Below are 17,533 nucleotides of genomic sequence, written 5' to 3'. Positions count from 1 at the left end.
AGGGTCACCCGGGAGGGGTCCTGGGACAGGTATAAGTGCGTGGGGTCGAGGCCTCAGAACCTGGAATTCGAGCCAGAGGCCTGGACTCCAATCCCAGATTCCTCAAGTTTCACTTTTATATTCTTGGGCAAGTCGTTTATTCCCTTTGAGCCTCGACTGTCCTCTTCTGAAAAATGAAGACCCAAAAACAAATGTTTTCTGCTCAAGTCCCGTGACCAATGCCGGGCTTGGATCAAACAGCAGACAGGAGAATACTTTGCAAACTGTGAAGTGCTACACACAGGTATGCTTCCATTTCTTGTGCACTGTGCTGAGCACTTGCCGGCCATGACCGCATTTAGCGCTCGCAATAACCCTTCGTGGCAGAGGATTATCATTCTCCTCTTCCATCAGTGAGGGCACTGTGGCACAGAGGCTGAACAACTTGCCTGGGGTCACACATAACAGTGGCAGGGCCCGGATTTACAGCTCAGTGTGTGTCCCACTCTGTGCTGGACTGATGGCCTCGCCGGTGAGGCGTTGGCACCCCACATCAGACCCCTAGAGGAAGAGATGAAAACAACTCATCTGGTCACCTGAATGACCCCCGATTTTGAGGAGGCCAGTAGCAAGTGTGTTCCTCACCTGGAGTCCTTCTCTGACGGCTTCGAGGAGATAGGGGATAATTGAGTAGTTCCACAAGTCGGTGAACCACACCCTCGAGCCATCCACATCGATGGGGCAGGACAGGAAGAGCCGGGGGCCTGGGGACCACAGGGAAAAATCAAGAGCTGAAATTAGGGTGTTAAGAGAAGCCATGTTCCGAACAAACCCCACAGAGGGCTCCTGTGATCTTTCTGAATGACAGCAGGAATGCCAACTGTCGGGTGGTGGGCACAGGGCATTACATTCGGGATCCCTAACCCCACCCTGGGATCTCTCTCCCCCAGAAAAATCACACAGAAGCGAGGAGAGGCTTTTCAGAGAAAGATGTTCACTGCAGTATTATTAACCTGACCTTTGAAACAGAAGCGCATGAAATGTCCAAGAGAAGAGACACGGTTAAACAAACAGCGGTACACCTGCGTTTGCCTATTTTGCAGCCTTTGAAAAGGACTGTAAAAACGGAGACTGCTCTTAGGACAAAGTGAAAAGAGCATCCTGTGTGCACGCTAGGATCGTAACTACATGAAGCACGTCTGTGTAGACACAGAAAACAGAAGCTCAAATTAAGATGATCACGTCAGGATGTGGGAATGATCGGTGGCCTTTTTTTCTCTGAACCCTAAGCTTCAGGAATGTTGATAACACTTTATTGTTTTAAAAAAAATTTTTTTTTCAACGTTTATTTATTTTTGGGACAGAGAGAGACAGAGCATGAACGGGGGAGGGGCAGAGAGAGAGGGAGACACAGAATCTGAAACAGTCTCCAGGCTCTGAGCCATCAGCCCAAAGCCTGACGCGGGGCTCGAACTCACGGACCGCGAGATCGTGACCTGGCTGAAGTCGCTTAACCGACTGCGCCACCCAGGCGCCCCAATAACACTTTATTGTTAAGGCAAAGCCAGTGTTGCAGGGTGGTTTGCTCCTGCGGGAGCCTTGTCGTGGGGGCTCGCTCTTTGCTGAGCCAGGAGTTTTGGCAATGGCCAAGGCTGGATGCCCCTCTCTGCTGCTGATCAGCCCTGGTGCACTGGGCCGAGATGGCGGGGCGGTGGAGACACAGCACCGGACGCAGATGACTGCCAGTCTAGGGTCTGCCTTGGGCTGTGACTGTCCCTCTGTCCCCTTCTCATCCATATGGACAGTGCAGCGTCCAGCTGACTTGTGCCTGCAAAGTGCTCTCCTGGCCAAGGCCCTGAGGACACTCATCTGAGAACACCAGAGCTCCAGGAGCAGTGCCTGTCCCCCAGCCAGGCCACCCACCTGCCCCTGCCCAGCCTCCCACCTACCTATGGTGACATCCGAGGAGCTGTGAGCCTCCAGGAAGCGGTTGAGGTGATGCCAGACCTTGGGAATCCAGTCAATGATTTTTACCAGCTCCACATTCCGTACCCGCCCACTGATCTCTGTTTCCATGAGCTTCCGCCTTAGGAACCGGCCAAGGAAGCCCTTCACGGGCTCTGTGTGGTTGGCACAAAGCACCCACCTGGAGGAAAGTTAGCGATAATTTTCAATGATGCTGACTGATAAAAACGACACCAGCCTCCCCAGTCAAAGCTCATTAGATCTGGAGAGTGTCTATGTTAATAGGACAGGCCTCACTATACAACAAACACTGATCTAATGCTGGACACACATGAACTCCCAATTCATTACAGCAGCCCTATGACTGCCATCCCCATTTCACAGACAGATATGCTGAGGCATAGACAGGTTGCACAACTTGCCCAAGATCAAACAGCTAGTTAACAGAAGGGCTAAGATTAGAACTAGGACAGTCCTGCCCCAGTGTCTGGGCTCTAACCACCAAGGCTGCTGCCTCTTGTGTTGGAAGTCAGGCCCTGTGTCGGCCTCTGGAACTATAACCAAGGCTAAGAAACAGTTCCTGTTCCCTAGAAGCACACAGCCCAGCGGAGGAAGCAGAGAAGCAAACAGAGGAATGAGACATAATGAAACCTGGAGAATTAGGAAAGGCTCCTCAGAGGAGGGGATGTCTGAGACCAGAAGGGGGCTGGGGTGCGGGCCGCAGGCCATGCTGCACCATCTGCACACGTACGTGGGGTGTGTGGGAAACTGCCAGAGATTCAGAGCAACCAGTGTAATTCAGTGTTTAGACTTGACCAGCCCACCTAAGGAGTCTGATTCCATCCTGGAGCCAATGGGGAGCCCCTGAAGGACGTTAAAGCACGAGGGCTTTATGGTCAGATTTGAATTCTAGAATGTTCACTTGGATGCCGCTGGCACAGGAGATTGCCTGCAGGGAGCCAAGCTGCAGGCAGGCCCACTGGCCACAAAATGATCGCAGCGGTGTACTGGGAGATGGGGTGGTGCCGGGGGCAGGAGGAGAAAGCATGGACGGGACAGGACAGCCTGGATGCAGAGGTGGCCATGATGTCAGGCCCGGGGGCATCGCCATTTCTGACGGTTACGATGCAGGTCCACTTCCAACAGATCGCCCTCTAGGATGCGTGCAGTGCCGCCAGTGTAAGGGAGCCGGGGGGTCGCCCCAGAGCGGCTTCTCAGCCGCACGTAAGGGCCCAGGCAAGCAGCAACACAACCTCCCACGACTGATCTGGACAGCCCCTCCTGCACCCCCGCTGGGACGGCTCCCCACTACAGTGCTGGGGCCGAGGGACTCGCGGGGGACTCACAGGCCCACAGACCCAGCGACGAGGGGACATTCATAAACAAGAGCTTCCGTTGCTCAAGTTCACTAGGGATGGAGAGACGCGTCGCAAGAAACGCACAGGGGACGCAAGCCCAGAGCTGCCATCCTGACACTGCCACCCCCGGGGCGGAGAGTCAGGGAGACCTGGGCTCCTGTCTCCACTCTTCCATGGGCCAGCTGTGTGACCTCACACGAATCAATTCTCTCAGCCCCGGTCTCCCCACCAGCAAGATTAGTGACGCTGCCATGAGAATTAAATGAGTGAGGCTGGGGAGGATCCCCAGCACGACGCCCAACCCAGTGCTGGCCCTCGAAAAGCGATCCCTTACCTGAAGTTGTGGTGAAGCTGCAGGTTGGGGGTAGAAGAGGTAGCCTGGTTCATTGTGCCAATTATGTAAGGGCTGTGGGGGACAGGAAGGAAAAGAAGGCTCTGTGACTCGAAGCCAAGCCAGAGCAGGTGCTCACAGAAGCCCGTGTTGTCTGAGCGTCCAGGCAGGTGGCTGGTTGCCTCCCCCACCACCCCCACCCCAACCCCCACGTGAGCACGGTGCCCACGCAGCACACATCATGTGGCCACCGGCTTCCTGGGGGCCAGGAGGCCCGGAACCGGCCTTTACCATTTATGGTCCTTGCAGTTGAGCAGCCCATTGAAGATCTCGCCCAGGGAGCTGACGTGATGCAGGTTGTCCAGGATGATGACGAGCGGCATGTCCGCAGCGTTGTTCTCGCTGGTGCATTGGTCAGCAAGGTTGGACAGGTACTGGCGCAATTCCTGTGGAGGCCAGGTAAAGAATAAGTGGGTGAACGCACCCCGGAAAGATGCACATACTCAGAGCCTTCACTTTGTCCAGGTCAACACAGGTGCAAAGGCCTTCCAGGAGGCCGTGCGGTGAACAAGTGTTGCGTGCCCATCTACTGCACAGCACTGGGCTGGGCAGGGGGTGGGGAAGGCCTGGGTCCAGACTCCCGGAATTCACCAGGTAACAGAATTCCTTCCACCTGGGGCAGGAGCACAGCACCATGGGGTGCCCAGGCATAGTTTTATGTCTCTGCTCTGACACTTTTCTAGAAGTATTGTCATTCTTCTTGATATTGCTTATCATGCCCACCCTCCAGTAAGCTCGCACTTGCCTGAGAGCTGTTTACACAGAAGCCTTGGATGAATCAATACAGCAAAGGAGCCATCCCCACACAGAGGTAAGCACTGCTGACTGGTGCCATCACAGACAGAAAACCAACAGTGCAGGGGCAGGGGGTCTACATGCACGGGAAGCCCCGGGATATCTGGTGGAAAGGGTAAGCTCTGAACTGAACTGTGGAGAACACAAGGGGGATTGGCTTGATCTGGAGCTGGTATGCAGCCCAGCACAGCTAGGGTTAGGGATGTGTGTCAGGGGAGGAAGAGGAGGAGGAAGAGACTGAGCTGGCACAATTTCCTGGCCAGTTGGTTCCCATTCAACCTACTGAAAGCAATCATCTGGGAATGAGGTCTAGGAATCTACATCTTTGAGCATGCCAGGTGATTCAAGGCAGAAGAGTCATTTCCCAATCACCTTTGACTCAGGGCCAGCCGGAGCGAATCATCCATCACCTCCCACTGTGTTGAACCGTGATCAAGTTTGAGAAAACATTTCCCAACCCTCGCCCAGGCCTAGGTCTAAACGTCTCCACTGGTCCCCATGAAGCAGGATTGAGCCCATCTGCTAGCTCTAGAGTCTAAGACTCCGACTTGAGCCCTAGTCCACTGCCCTGTACCATTCAAGGGGTCCTAGGCACATGGCCACTTGCCTCAAGCCTCAGGTTCCTCTTCTGTGATACCAAGGTAACAACAACCTCTCCTGTGAGGATACTGCTGTAAGGCAGTCAGTTTGCTGGTCATGGCAAGCAGTGTGTGATGTGAGCTGTTGTTATTATTAGTGTCATCGCTGTTCCTGAAGAGGTTACATTTGGGAGAAACGACAGCACCGAGATGGCACGTGACAAGTTCTTGGTAAACTACAATAGATGCATTGGGGGCGAACCTAAAGACCTACTAACACTGAGCTTCATACGCGGCTCATAGCGGACGAGTGAGGAATGAGCCAGCTCGCCTTACAGATGGCGCTTTTCACTGAAGCTGTGGAGGAAAGCCTTCCTTTCTGCTCCCCCACCGTGACTTCCTTCACCAGGCTTTCATAACCACCAAGGGAGAACACAGAGGAAATGCTGATTTCCCATCAGGGTGGCAGTGGCATTAACAGTTCTTTTTTTCTTTTTTTTAATGCTTATTTTGTTTTGAGAGAGACAGAGCACAAGCAGGAGAAGAGCAGAGAGAGAGAGAGAGACAGAATCAGAAGCAGGCTCCAGGCTCCTGTCAGCACAGAGCCCGATGCGGGGCTCGAACCCATGAACTGCGAGATCACGACCTGAGCCGAAGTCGGACGCCTAATCAGCCGAGCCATCTAGGCGCTCTGCATCAACAGTTCTGAAGGGGCCAAACAGCAGCCTCTGGATGACCGCCTCACCTTGCTGGACTTGTGGTCCACGTTGAAGGTGGCGATGACGCCGTCTGTCAGCTCCCGTCCCTCCCGAAGCACCAGGTACTCGGACAGCCGGTTGGCCAGGTAGGTTTTCCCGGTGCCGCTGGGGCCGGAGAGGATGATCCGCCGGTGCTCCACCAGCAGGGAGACGTAGCGCTGCAGGATGGGCTTGGGGATCAGGGATTCGAACACCAGCGAGTCCAGGCTGTTCTCCGCGAGCCCTGCGTTGGAGAGGGACGGGAAGCGTCTGAAGCCCCGGGGAAGCTCTGCACTTGCCACCTGGGACAGCCTATCTTTTTCTGTGGCGGCCACTCGTCTGGAGACCGCTGCCCACCCAGGTACGTGGCAGGCTGGGCACAAGTGGCCGTTGCTCTCTGATCACGAGTACCACGTGCTCCAGCCCCTGGCTGGACGCAGACTCAACTTTAACACCCAGGCCCTTGGGCCCCCGTCTGTCCTCTGCAGAGTTCCTAAGACTGGGCTCTGCTTGGCTGTCTGGATTTATCCACTGGGGTTTGCCCAAACCAAACCTGGGTCTCCCATGTCTGCCAGGACCCCAGGGGTTGCCCTGTCACCCTGTTTGCTCCCGCGTGCCACTGCTGCCCACACTCACATACACCACAAAGGCAGCAACGCTTTCATCTTTAAAACAAAGAAATGCAATTTGATTCGGGGATATGATGATCGGCAGGCAAAGGCTACGATGCTAAGACCTCTGAGTCTCAAAGTCAAGAGGAAATGCATTCTTCCCTTCTCCTACCTGAGACATCTCCACCAATCAGGGCTGTTGGCTTTTTTTTTTATAATTTTTTTTTTTAACGTTTATTTATTTTTGAGACAGAGAGAGACAGAGCATGAACGGGGGAGGGTCAGAGAGAGGGAGACACAGAATCTGAAACAGGCTCCAGGCTCTGAGCTGTCAGCACAGAGCCCGACGCGGGGCTCGAACTCACGGACCGCGAGATCATGACCTGAGCCGAAGTCAGCCGCTTAACTGACTGAGCCACCCAGGCGCCCCACTGTTGGCTTTTTAAAAAGAGTTATTGTCTTGATACCATTCTCAAAAGAAGGTCCATCCAAGTTTACCTGTCTGAAACCTAAGGTAATTCTGTTAAAACTCACCTCAAGAAAACCAGTATACGTATGTGAAAAAAAAAAGAAGAGCATTTATTCTTTCTTATTTTATTTTTTAAAGATTTTATTTTTAAGTAATCTCTACACTCAGTGTGGGGCTTGAACTCACAACCTGTGACAAGAGTTACATGCTCTACCGACTGAGCCAGGCAGGTTCCCCCATTTACTCGATTTTATAATAGCGTCTTCCTTCCACATAATAATTCACTGCAAACAGACCACTCAAATGCATTTATATGCTTATCTCTAATCCTCCCCTAACCGAGAACAGTCCCTAAATGCAAGGGACTATTCCAGAATGACCAAGGTGGAGGTTCCTGAATGACTTGGCTTCTGGGTATAGGCCCGAGACTTTCCTGGTACTGAGTTCAGTGTAATCTATACTGGCTCAAACTTGATGCGAAGTGCAGAGTGTAAGGTCTCTCGTCTAAACTTAATAGTAAGGGAGGAAAAAACCCACAAAAACAACTCTCTCTACATATAGGCTGCTCTTTTGGTCTTTTGCCCTAAAACCCCCTGGGAGTGACTATTCTGCAGATGAACTCACTTCAGGCATGCTCAGTCACATCCCTGCCTCTGGTACCACTTAGGTGGACTATCCACAGCCCACGGACCTCTTGGCTCAAACCCTTGCGTGGTTTATCATGCCTTGAAGGCGTAAGTTTTGAGTACCACCAGAAAACAGAAGAGTCAGGTGTCACTTAAAAATAAACCTGAGCTGGGGCACCTGGGTGGCTCAGTCGGGTGAACGTCTGACTCTTCTTGATTTTGGCTCAGGTCATGATCCCAGGGTTGTAGGATTGGGCCCCACATCGGGCTCTGCTCTGAGCATGAAGCCTGCTTGATATTCTCTCTCTCTCTCCTTCTGCCTCTCTCCTTTGTTCATACTCTCTCTCTAAAAAATAAAAGTAAATTAAGTAAATAAACCTGAGCTGATGCCTCGAGATGTTGAACAACCTGGTGTGCTGACAGTGGCAGACCGGGCTCTGTGGTGGGGTGGCACGTTCCACTGCGGCAGACCGCCTTGTCACACTCTGTGCAAAGGTCTGGTCCCTGCAGCGGATCACTTCTTTCGCCCCTCAATGCCTGTAGCTGTCGCCTACAAGTGATGACGTGTGCTCACCAGCGTGGATGAGACACGGCTTGAACCGGTGACATAAGAGGCTTTCCTTGAAGCGTTGTTTTGGTGTGCCTGGTCCCCCCTCCTCCTGCCCCTTATAGCAGGACTCGTCTTTCTCATGGGGGGCTTGTTCAAGGTGGTTCAAGAGGGGCCGACCCAGCACCTTCAGCCACCAAGGGGCGAACGTGGGGCCAGGCTGGGCCAAACCATCTCCCTGGTCATAATAACTGGTTCGGTGATGGCCATTTGACCCAGGTGGGCCAGAATCACCTGTAAGGATTTTCTGTCATACCTTTCCAGAAGGACATTCTCTTTCTTGGTGAATCCCAAGCCAGAAGGATTTATCAGGGCTACCAGGGCCATTTTAGCAGCCACATGCAGAGAACTCAGATAATATGCAAGGCTGAGGCGGGTCTGGTTCTGATGGCACTCTTGGGATACCTGGATCCAGCAGTGTTTGAAGCGTATTCCAGGATTTTCCAGGTGTGTTTCCTTTTTTGATAAAGCTAGCTTGGGGTAGGTTTCTGTCATTTACAGCCTGAGACCACGTTTGTGCAATTTCGCTTGCTAGCCAGATAAGAAGGTTGTGGGTGAGGCTCAAGGAGTAGTAACAGACAGCTCGCCATCATCAGAGCAAGCATATAGATTTTTGCTGATAAGGAATGGTGAGGTGCTTCTGGAAAACCTTGCAACCAGGAAACAAAGCTGCATCAAACCACCCCCAAAGTGCACTGTTAAAACTCCAGTCAAGAGCTGTGCCTTCCAGGGAATTAAGAAATGGGACAACCTGAATGCTGAGCCTCATATACTGTTTATTGATCTATTCTTTGTGGGTTCATAAAATACAGGGAAAAAAGGGGTTGCACTCAAATACATTGGTGTCAGACTGGATTAAACAGCCTTTTTAACGGCAAGAGTTAGTGTATTAAATTATAGAGTCAGTGCACCAGCACATTCTTCTCTTTCTGCCCCTACATCCAAATGGGTACAATGATGTAGTATTCTAGGCTTATTTGGCCATTATACTGTTTTTTCCCCCACAAGATACTTTGTGGGCCTAGAGTTCCACGGAATACACTTTGGCCTGGGGCTTAACATCCGAGGTGATGAGGCAATCGGAAGCACCAGCAGCACTGTGTGTGGGCAAGAGCTTCAGAAATTTCATCAGAGTGCTCTGAGCAATGCCTCTAGAGCAGATTGTGGCTCCCATCCATAGAATGGGACCACGTCCAAGGCTAGCTGGCAAGAGGAGTCCACTGGTATTGGTGGAGCTCCACTTCAGCAGGGTTATTAAGATTCCATCACCTTAGAGTCAGAAGGCTAATGGGACGTTTTGTTATATAATTTCGGCAATAAACTAAAATTGTTTGTTTCCGGTGGTGGTTGAAAAAGCTAAAAACCGTTCAACTTGCTTAGGTAAGAATGACTGCGGTTGCAGTGGGGCGGGGGTAGGGGAGGAGAAACCAACCCCCCCCCCCCCCCACACACCCATGTGCAAACAAAACTGTGGCCATGGTTTCCAACCATGTTTTGCCAAGTCACAAGACAAAAGCTCAATTCTTGAAAACTCCGACCTCCACAATCGGCCGAGTTACCTTTGACAGTCACAGAGATGGTCGTGTTCTCTCCGACCAGATAGCCACAGGGAAGAAGCTCGGGGGTCTCCGAGGTATGGCTGCGCTTGATTTCCCCAATGCTGTAGCCCAGAACGCTATCTGAATTCAGCCCCAGCTGACTCACGGGGTCGACGTGAATGATGTACTCCTGGGAAGAATAAAATCAAGACCCTATCAAAGATGTGGCTAGAATCTGCCCATGACTCATGTTTTCCTTGGGCGATTTATGGTCATTTTCTTTCTCAGTTGACGCCTGGGTTGAAACCGAGCTGTGGAACGAGGTGAGAAGAGCTGGCTTTCCATGGGGATGATTCCCAAGTATCACAGGCCTCTTAAAGTACAGATTTATTTGGTTAGTGATGTGGGGGGAGCCCTAACACAATCGTGAACGTTTAGTCTGGATGAACCAAGCAAGGAAAACTTAGGCTGCGTTGCGTCAGTTCAGCTGAAGTCCTTAAGGTGCCAGGGCCTGTGAATAGTGCTGGAAAATGCACGAGAAAGTAATTCTGACAAGAAATCCCTCCACTGGCCCCTTTCCTTGGCTCAGAACAAAGACTACACCGATGACAAAGGGAACAAGCCCCGGGGCTGCAAGAAAAAAAACAGCTCCTGATCTTTAAACAGGAAAAGTTGGGTTTAATTTGGAAGGTGTTCCCTCTGAGGTGAGTGACCAAAAGGTTTTAGGTCAGTGAACTTGGACCAAAGGTGCGTGGGCTAGGTGGTGGCTGGACAATGACTTGATGTGAAATACTGGTAACAGGCCTCTCTACCTTTAATGGTCTCATTTCCTCACATATGATGCCCCAACAGGCTCTTTTCAGCCCAACCTGTTGGTCGTTTTGATCCAAGGATGTCCCGACTGCCCATCAGCAGAATTAAGGTTTTGGCTCTAGGCAGCAGGAGTGGGTTGCCCTCAGCCATTCACATCTCTTGCCCAGTCATATTTCTGCAGCCTGCCAAGATGGGGAATGATCTCTGGTCAGAGAACAGAAGTTCCTGTGTGTGAAACCACCTGAAACCAGATGCTAGAACAAGACTGGAGTATACTAGTTAAGTCAGGTTTTGAAGTCAGACCAGCTCAATTAGACCAACATGGTTGACTTCTAGGTCCACGACCTTGGCAAGTGACGTGATCTGAGCCTCACTTTCCTCCTCTTTAAGTGGGAAACTAATAGGACCTTCCTCACAGGCCTGAAAGATAAATTGGGGTTATGTTAGCATGACCTCTAGCACCAAAAATATAGGTTACCGTTATTGCTCAGGGGATATGATTAATGAACACATAGGATTGCCGACTCACTTCAGAATGATAGAAAAAACATGTATGAAAAGCTTCTTCCAAAACCACCTTGTGATTGAAGGTTCACTTCAGGACTCATTAGTTATCTCTCCTGTGACAAACACCCACCCACTCCAGTAGAACAACTACAAAAATAACTATGCCGACATCTTTGACTCTGGCCATTGATGAGATGTTAATGTTACATGAAGCACAGATCACAGACTCTGCAGTGTTGGCAAGGATGCTGGGCAAGTCAGGTCAAATCCTCCCGAAATGAAGAATGGAAATTTGACGTTTTAGCTCTGGCCACAGGGCACTCACTCCAAAGCGTATTCAACAGGACACGCTTCTAAGGTGAAGGGAGAATTTGAACATAAGCAGCTCACCACAAGAGGCTCAAATACTCGATCAAGGCTGGGGAGATGACCCTCGCTGGCTGGCCAATCACTGCCAAGGGTATCCGAGAACAGTGTGGGCAATCATCAGTCTGTACTTACCATTTTCCTATTACTTGAGTGCCAGGGGACAAGTCCCAGCAACACAAGGATGGGGTGGGGAGCAGGCCCAAGAAGTGGCCAGGTTCGGGACACAAACCGCCCCTTCCCTCCCTGAGCCCAGGCACCCACTTCAGGCAGACTACTGCAGCTGTCTTCTTAGACACTTACTTTGAAGAGTCGTCTAACCACCCCATCGAGCACATCCCACTTCGTCTTGCCACTAACTCCAATGCAGCCAATAAGAAAGAGGTGTGGTCTGGAATCCTAAGGGTAAGGAAATGTATGCAGGGGAAAAACAGGTGAATCTTTTTTGACACACGTTAGCAAGGACTCAGATTGCCTTAGAACTCCACCAATAGTTTGAGAGAGAAATAAAAGTCCTATTTGTTTTAACACCAGATTACAACTTAGATCGAATGCAATGGTCTTAAATCTTCCCGCGCCCCACTGCAAAAATACCAATCCGTGGGTCAGGAAAAGAGGATCTCCTCTCTGGAATCTAGGACCTTCTACCAAAGGTATACCTTGTGTAGGTGCGTAGATCACATCCCTTGCCTGGAATGCTTTCCCCTCTCCTATCTGCCATCTCTCCCTTTCCAAACCTTGCTTGCAAACTCACCTCTTCTAAGAAGCCTTCAATGATTAATCCACCAGGCTCAGAGCTGACATGCTTCAGTGGTTCCGTACGTAACTTATATATTGATATCTTCTATACTTGTTTATTTTTAGGTATCTATGTCTTACTTGTAAGTCAAGTTTGTCTCCTTGCCAAATCTTAAACTCCCTCAGGATAGAGTATGTTCAATTTTTGTCTTCTTTTTAAGAACGTGTATTGCTTTTCTGCTAATTAAAACATACTCGATTCAGAAAACAAAACTCTGGGAAGTTCATAAAAAAATACTCTTTTTCTTTTGAATTTGTGTGCACAGGGCTCCGCATGGTCAGGGCTAACTAATCACGACAGTAACAAAAACTAATAGAACATTCCGTTTTGTTGGATTTTAAACTCTTAGATCTGACATGCTCATAAGGATACAGAAATATGAGGGTGGCAGCAGGGGGTGGGGACAGTGGCATATGTGGCAATTAAGCAAAACCATCAGAGAAAAGAGCACCAGCCTTGCAGTGAGAAGATCTGGCCTCCCCAGCTCCCTTGTAATCTTAAGTAAGTGATGCTCAGACATTATGTTTCTCAGTTGTAAACTGAGGTGACATCATCTGGTCAACCAACTTCATCTGGATGCTGTGGTGATCCAATTTTTAAGAGGGACTCAAACTTTTGTGAAATGTACAATTTACCTGTTCATGTTGAGGACCATGAGAATGATGCAAATCCACAGGTATCCCCTGATTTTTTTTTTTTTTTACAAGAATGTTCCAAGAATGGATTTTCCCCTGATAGTCCTATCACTAGTCAAGCTCTGAAAATGGAGCTCTTTATATGTATTGGATCTTTTTTAGGCTAGATGATGAGAAAATCGCTGGCAGCTCCAAACTCTGGGCCTATCTCCTCCCGTAAGACTCAAGGGCCAGCCACACAGCGGAATCCTCTGGCAAAGAAAGTCTGGCCGCACACGCTTTGTTTCGGTGGGCACTGTGGGTTCCCTAGCACTCCGAGACTACAAATAGTGTGTTGGCGAGAATGCTAAGAAACATCCAACAAAAAACTGAAGAGGACTTGAAATAGCGACTTGTGAAGTCTTTCTCCACTTATATGAGATGGTCATTTGGATTTAATCAGTGACTAAAAATGAACTTTGTCAACCCCCACCCCTACCCCAAAATAGTCCCTAGTGCGGGTGTGGCCTCCTCAGACTCTGGAAGAGAACAGAAACTCCTCAGAAAACTGAGATTCCTCAGCTTCGGGGAGTCAGGACGCCCCGCTGGCTTCACTTTTAGCCACGTGTGTCACCGGGCCACCTCAGTCTCCCACGTTCTCCGCAGTCTCTGAACACCGGGCAAAACGGGTGCTCTCGGGTCAGCTGGGATTGGTCAGTTTGCTTCTGTGCCTTCTGTGCTCACGGTGCTTAGCTGCCTCAGAAGTGCTTTAGGAACACATGACCTCAGAAAGGCCATTTCTGACTGATGGCAGCGTTTAGTTGGTTCCGTGGAAAGGCAGCAGGGGAATATTTTTAGTACCCTTTATTAGACTTTGCAAACACGAGAGGGAGAGAAGAGCCGTTCGCTCCCTTTAATTGTGTCAAGATGCTGCTGGGGATTATGGTTAGTGAAGGAAGGGGTTAGTAGTAGTTCCAGATCACCTCAGGTGCTGAGGTGATCTGGTTTGACGATGACATCACTAAGCTAGGTAGTTCTACCTGGGGGAAGGGACAAGCAGAGCAGGGAAAGGGATCCAACTAACCTCCTTCCACTTCATTTCCTCCTGAAAGCTGACAACTATCTTAACATGCCTGCCTCCTTCCTTCCGAGCCGAGCATTCACCAGTGTCATCCAGCAACATGTCTGCGAATGGAAAACATCAACAGCCTTAGGCACATGGGGACAGCAAAGCCGGCTTCCTGACACCCCCGCTGCTTGTCCGCACGGCAGCGGGACAAACCAGGTGTCGGGGTGCGGGGAAGGGGGGAGGGCGGAATGGAGAATGCAACCACAGAAACCAACGGTGGACCGACCGAGGAGCCAGCAGGCTGACGATGTACCTTGCCAAATGGAAGTGCGAGGCAGAGGCTCAACCAAAACGACAGCAACGCAGCATCATGGGTAAGAAATCAAAGCGTCAGCCTCAATATGCTTACAAAGAAAACCTGGATCGTGTTGGCTAGTTACGGTGCCGGCCTGGAATCCATCCTGAAGGCGGGAAGACCGTACGTACACCAAGCCATTGCCCCAACTGGGACCTGCTACTACGGGGTTTCTATGCAGCATTCGGCTTGCAGGTCACAGCCTCTTCAAATGGATCAAACGGAACTCAACATGGTGGACGAGAGGATCCAAGCGTGTGGCTTGGAGAATTCGGGGCACTGGAGCAAAGCATGACAGCAGTCTAACGGCTGGGCTCATGTTGGTAGCAGACGCACACCCAGACACACACACACACCCCAAGTGCACACACGCCTGTTGCCTCTCCATTTGATCTGTTCACCTGCTTATCTCGGGGCTCTTGCTTGGAGAGTGGAGTGCCAGCTGCAGGCCCCGACCTGCCCCCAGTCCCGTGATGCCACTCACCCAGGCTGGTTGACTCGGTGAGGTTCAAGCTGTGCTGGGAGAGGCCCATGGACTGCCTAGGGGAGGCGGAGAGCGACACCTGGGAGGGCGCCCGGCTGCACCCGCTGCCTTGAGACTCCGACTTTAGCCGGTCGTTCTCAGCTTTCAGCTTCTCTATCTCACTCTGCGAAGAGTAAGGGAGAGGTTCACTTACTAGGTGGAGGTAACGCGGACGAGCCTTATTCTGGAGGAGGAATCGGAAGGTTCCCTGCAGGGATCAAGTGGGTACCCCAGCCGAGGCCGTCAGTCACACTGCCAGAGAGATTCGGCTGTGCTTGCTGTTTGCATATATACAAGACCTGTCTGGCAGGGCAAGGGCCATCCTTTCGGAGAGATGGCCTCTGAAAAGAACTCAGAAATGTTTCCCAGAGTCTGCTGCCCGAGTCCTAAGTGAAAAAGGGGCCTACAATCTAAGAGGTTTGAGTGACTCTGGGCTTGACAGGTGTCTTTCCTGCAGGACTCAGAGGCTTTATGAACTCCTCTGCACTGGGGAGCTCAGAGGAGCACACAACGTGTAGCAACCCTAAACACAGTTGATCAAGGAGTTCTCCTTTCGCTGAGCCTCTCCTGGAACAAGTGTTCCATGGAACCCCCTTTGGAAAATGCTGTCCTCCAGTGAGGTCCCGTTCGGCAGAGCCCACAGGGCTCTTTCATTTTTATGAATATTTAGAGAAAACCCTACTATGTGCAAAGCATGGGTGCTACAGCCTGAGAAAGGGATGCAAAAAAAAAAAAAAAAAAAAAAAAAAAAAAGCTAAAAGACCCAAATGCCTTCCAATCCATGATGGAAGGCAAGGGGTTGTAAGAACAAATCTATAGGAATTCAGACGAGGGCACTAATGCTTCCAGAATGCAGGGCCTGGGAAAACTTTGCAGAGTAAGAGGCTCAACTTTGAGGAAAGGGTCCAATTCAGATGTGCAGAAAGAGATCCTTGTGGAGGGGACTAGATGAAACAGAAATCCCTGGGCAGCCAAAGGGAGCAGGGGCTCCCTCTGGCCATTGAGTTGAGTCTGGAAAGTGGAACTGTGAATAGGTGGGTAGTAGATTATGAGCAAAAAGGGGGGTGCCTGGGTGGCTCAGTAGACTGAGCATCCGGCTCTTGGTTTGGGCTCAGGTCATGATCTCACGGTTTGTGAGTTCGAGCCCCATGTCAGGCTCTGTGCTGGCAGTGCGGAGCCTGCTTGGGATCCTTTCTCTTCCTCTCTCTGCCCCTCCCCAGCTCGCTCTCTCTCAAAAATAAATAAATCAGGGGCGCCTGGGTGGCGCAGTCAGTTACGCGTCCGACTTCAGCCAGGTCATGATCTCGCGGTCCGTGAGTTCGAGCCCCGCGTCAGGCTCTGGGCTGATGGCTCGGAGCCTGGAGCCTGTTTCCGATTCTGTGTCTCCCTCTCTCTCTGCCCCTCCCCCGTTCATGCTCTGCCTCTCTCTGTCCCAAAAATAAATAAACGTTGAAAAAAAAAAAATTAAAAAAAAAAAAATAATAAATAAATAAATCAACTTGCAAGAGCCAATGCCAGAGCCGCTGAAAGTTACACAAAGGGGAGATGCATGGTTCCTCCTATACCTTGAAAAGACTCATCTTTGGGCAATATCCGGGAGGACATGAAAAGAGGAGGAGCCTCGCTGCTTTGGAAAAGAAAGAGAAAAGAGAGAAAGAGGCTAGGAAAGCAGAGGGCTGCAACAGTCTGCAGCTCTAGCTTGGCAGAGAGCAGCCTCCTGCCACTCCCTCCCCAGACAGCCTTGGGCCCAGCCCATGCTCCCGGGCTCACCTGCATCCTGTTCATGGCCTCCCGGAGCTGGTCGAGCTGGTGTGCGGAGCTGAGGGCTTCTAGGCGGATGTCTGTCAGCTTCATCTCCTTGTCTCTCAGCTCATTTCGGAGCTGCATGACTGTCTCGGCTTCACTATCCATGCACTCTGAAATTCTAGGGAAGGGGGGTGGGTGTTACTGATGAGAACAGCTCTGAGTTCATCTCCCTCCAGTCCTCCACTGACCACTGGTCCACGTCCATCAGCAGGTCTGTGCAGCAGTGACCCTGTCTAACCATCTTCCCAGTGCTTCCTGGAGGCAATAAGATCAAAGCACCTGAAATTCACAGATTGTATTACCATCTTCCCTTGCAGAGCTCTGGCACTCAGAATGGCTTTGGTGTGCCTTTCGACAAAGTTCCAATAATCTGGGATAAGCAGGAGCTGGCCAAAGGGAGTAGTAACCTTTGGGGCTTGAAACCACCCCCCCCCCCAATGTGTACCCAGCTGGGCCCCTTTAATGACACCACAGGCTCCTTGAGATCTGAACCCACTCAGAGAAGGAAGGTCAACTGTCTGTTTTAAAGATTAGACACTCTAAGGTCAGAAAGCTGAGGAGTGATTTTTATTTGCCCCCAAATGAAAGTAACCTAAAGATTCCTGTGGAGGGAGTTAGTCTATTTTTGGTCACATTCTGAAACCCAGTCTTTTGAAAGTGTCTTGAGAGAACAACATTCCTTCCTTCCCCCACCCATCCACACTGCTTCAGAAGCTCTCAGCAAGGAAGGGAAACATCGTGGAGAGTCAGCAGACAGGGTGATAGGATACAGAAGCCAGTTTTAGGTGAAAATTGAGCAACAGCATTTTTCAGTGTCGTCCTTTCCACCCATATGCCATTATCACCTTCTAGGCTGGGTTCCCTATGTGATTAGTCAGGTTTGCTGTTCAGATACCTGGCAGGTCAGCACTAAGTGGAAGACCAAATCTCCATGTTAGAAAAGGTGGCTCTATGAAAAAAAAAAAAAAAAAAAAAGGACGGTGATTTCAAAGATCATTGGTTCTGGGGTGAGGAGTGATCCAGAATA

General features: G+C 50.7%; 1 protein-coding gene across 24 annotated transcripts in view; it reads right to left on the bottom strand.

Annotated features, from left to right (window-relative positions):
• Positions 1-17,533, bottom strand: part of NAV2 (neuron navigator 2) — a 739,922-nt gene that overhangs the window by 12,078 nt on the left and 710,311 nt on the right. For all 24 annotated transcript variants that reach the window (XR_006297427.1, XM_043580801.1, XM_043580796.1 and 21 more), the window contains 10 exons: positions 16,471-16,624; positions 14,662-14,824; positions 13,838-13,938; positions 11,644-11,739; positions 9,676-9,844; positions 5,812-6,047; positions 3,925-4,079; positions 3,637-3,708; positions 1,929-2,125; positions 625-743 (listed from right to left, as the gene is read on the bottom strand). Coding sequence is in view for 23 of the 24 variants with exons in the window: in XM_043580801.1 (XP_043436736.1) it covers positions 625-743; positions 1,929-2,125; positions 3,637-3,708; positions 3,925-4,079; positions 5,812-6,047; positions 9,676-9,844; positions 11,644-11,739; positions 13,838-13,938; positions 14,662-14,824; positions 16,471-16,624 (1,462 nt within the window). In the remaining variant the exon portion in view is untranslated. The remainder of the gene's footprint in view (positions 1-624; positions 744-1,928; positions 2,126-3,636; positions 3,709-3,924; positions 4,080-5,811; positions 6,048-9,675; positions 9,845-11,643; positions 11,740-13,837; positions 13,939-14,661; positions 14,825-16,470; positions 16,625-17,533) is intronic.

This window comes from Prionailurus bengalensis, chromosome D1, assembly GCF_016509475.1.
Source record: "Prionailurus bengalensis isolate Pbe53 chromosome D1, Fcat_Pben_1.1_paternal_pri, whole genome shotgun sequence".
Taxonomy (NCBI): Eukaryota; Metazoa; Chordata; class Mammalia; order Carnivora; family Felidae; genus Prionailurus; species Prionailurus bengalensis.
Note: the sequence above shows the minus strand (reverse complement) of the source record. Positions and strands in the feature narration are given on the sequence as shown.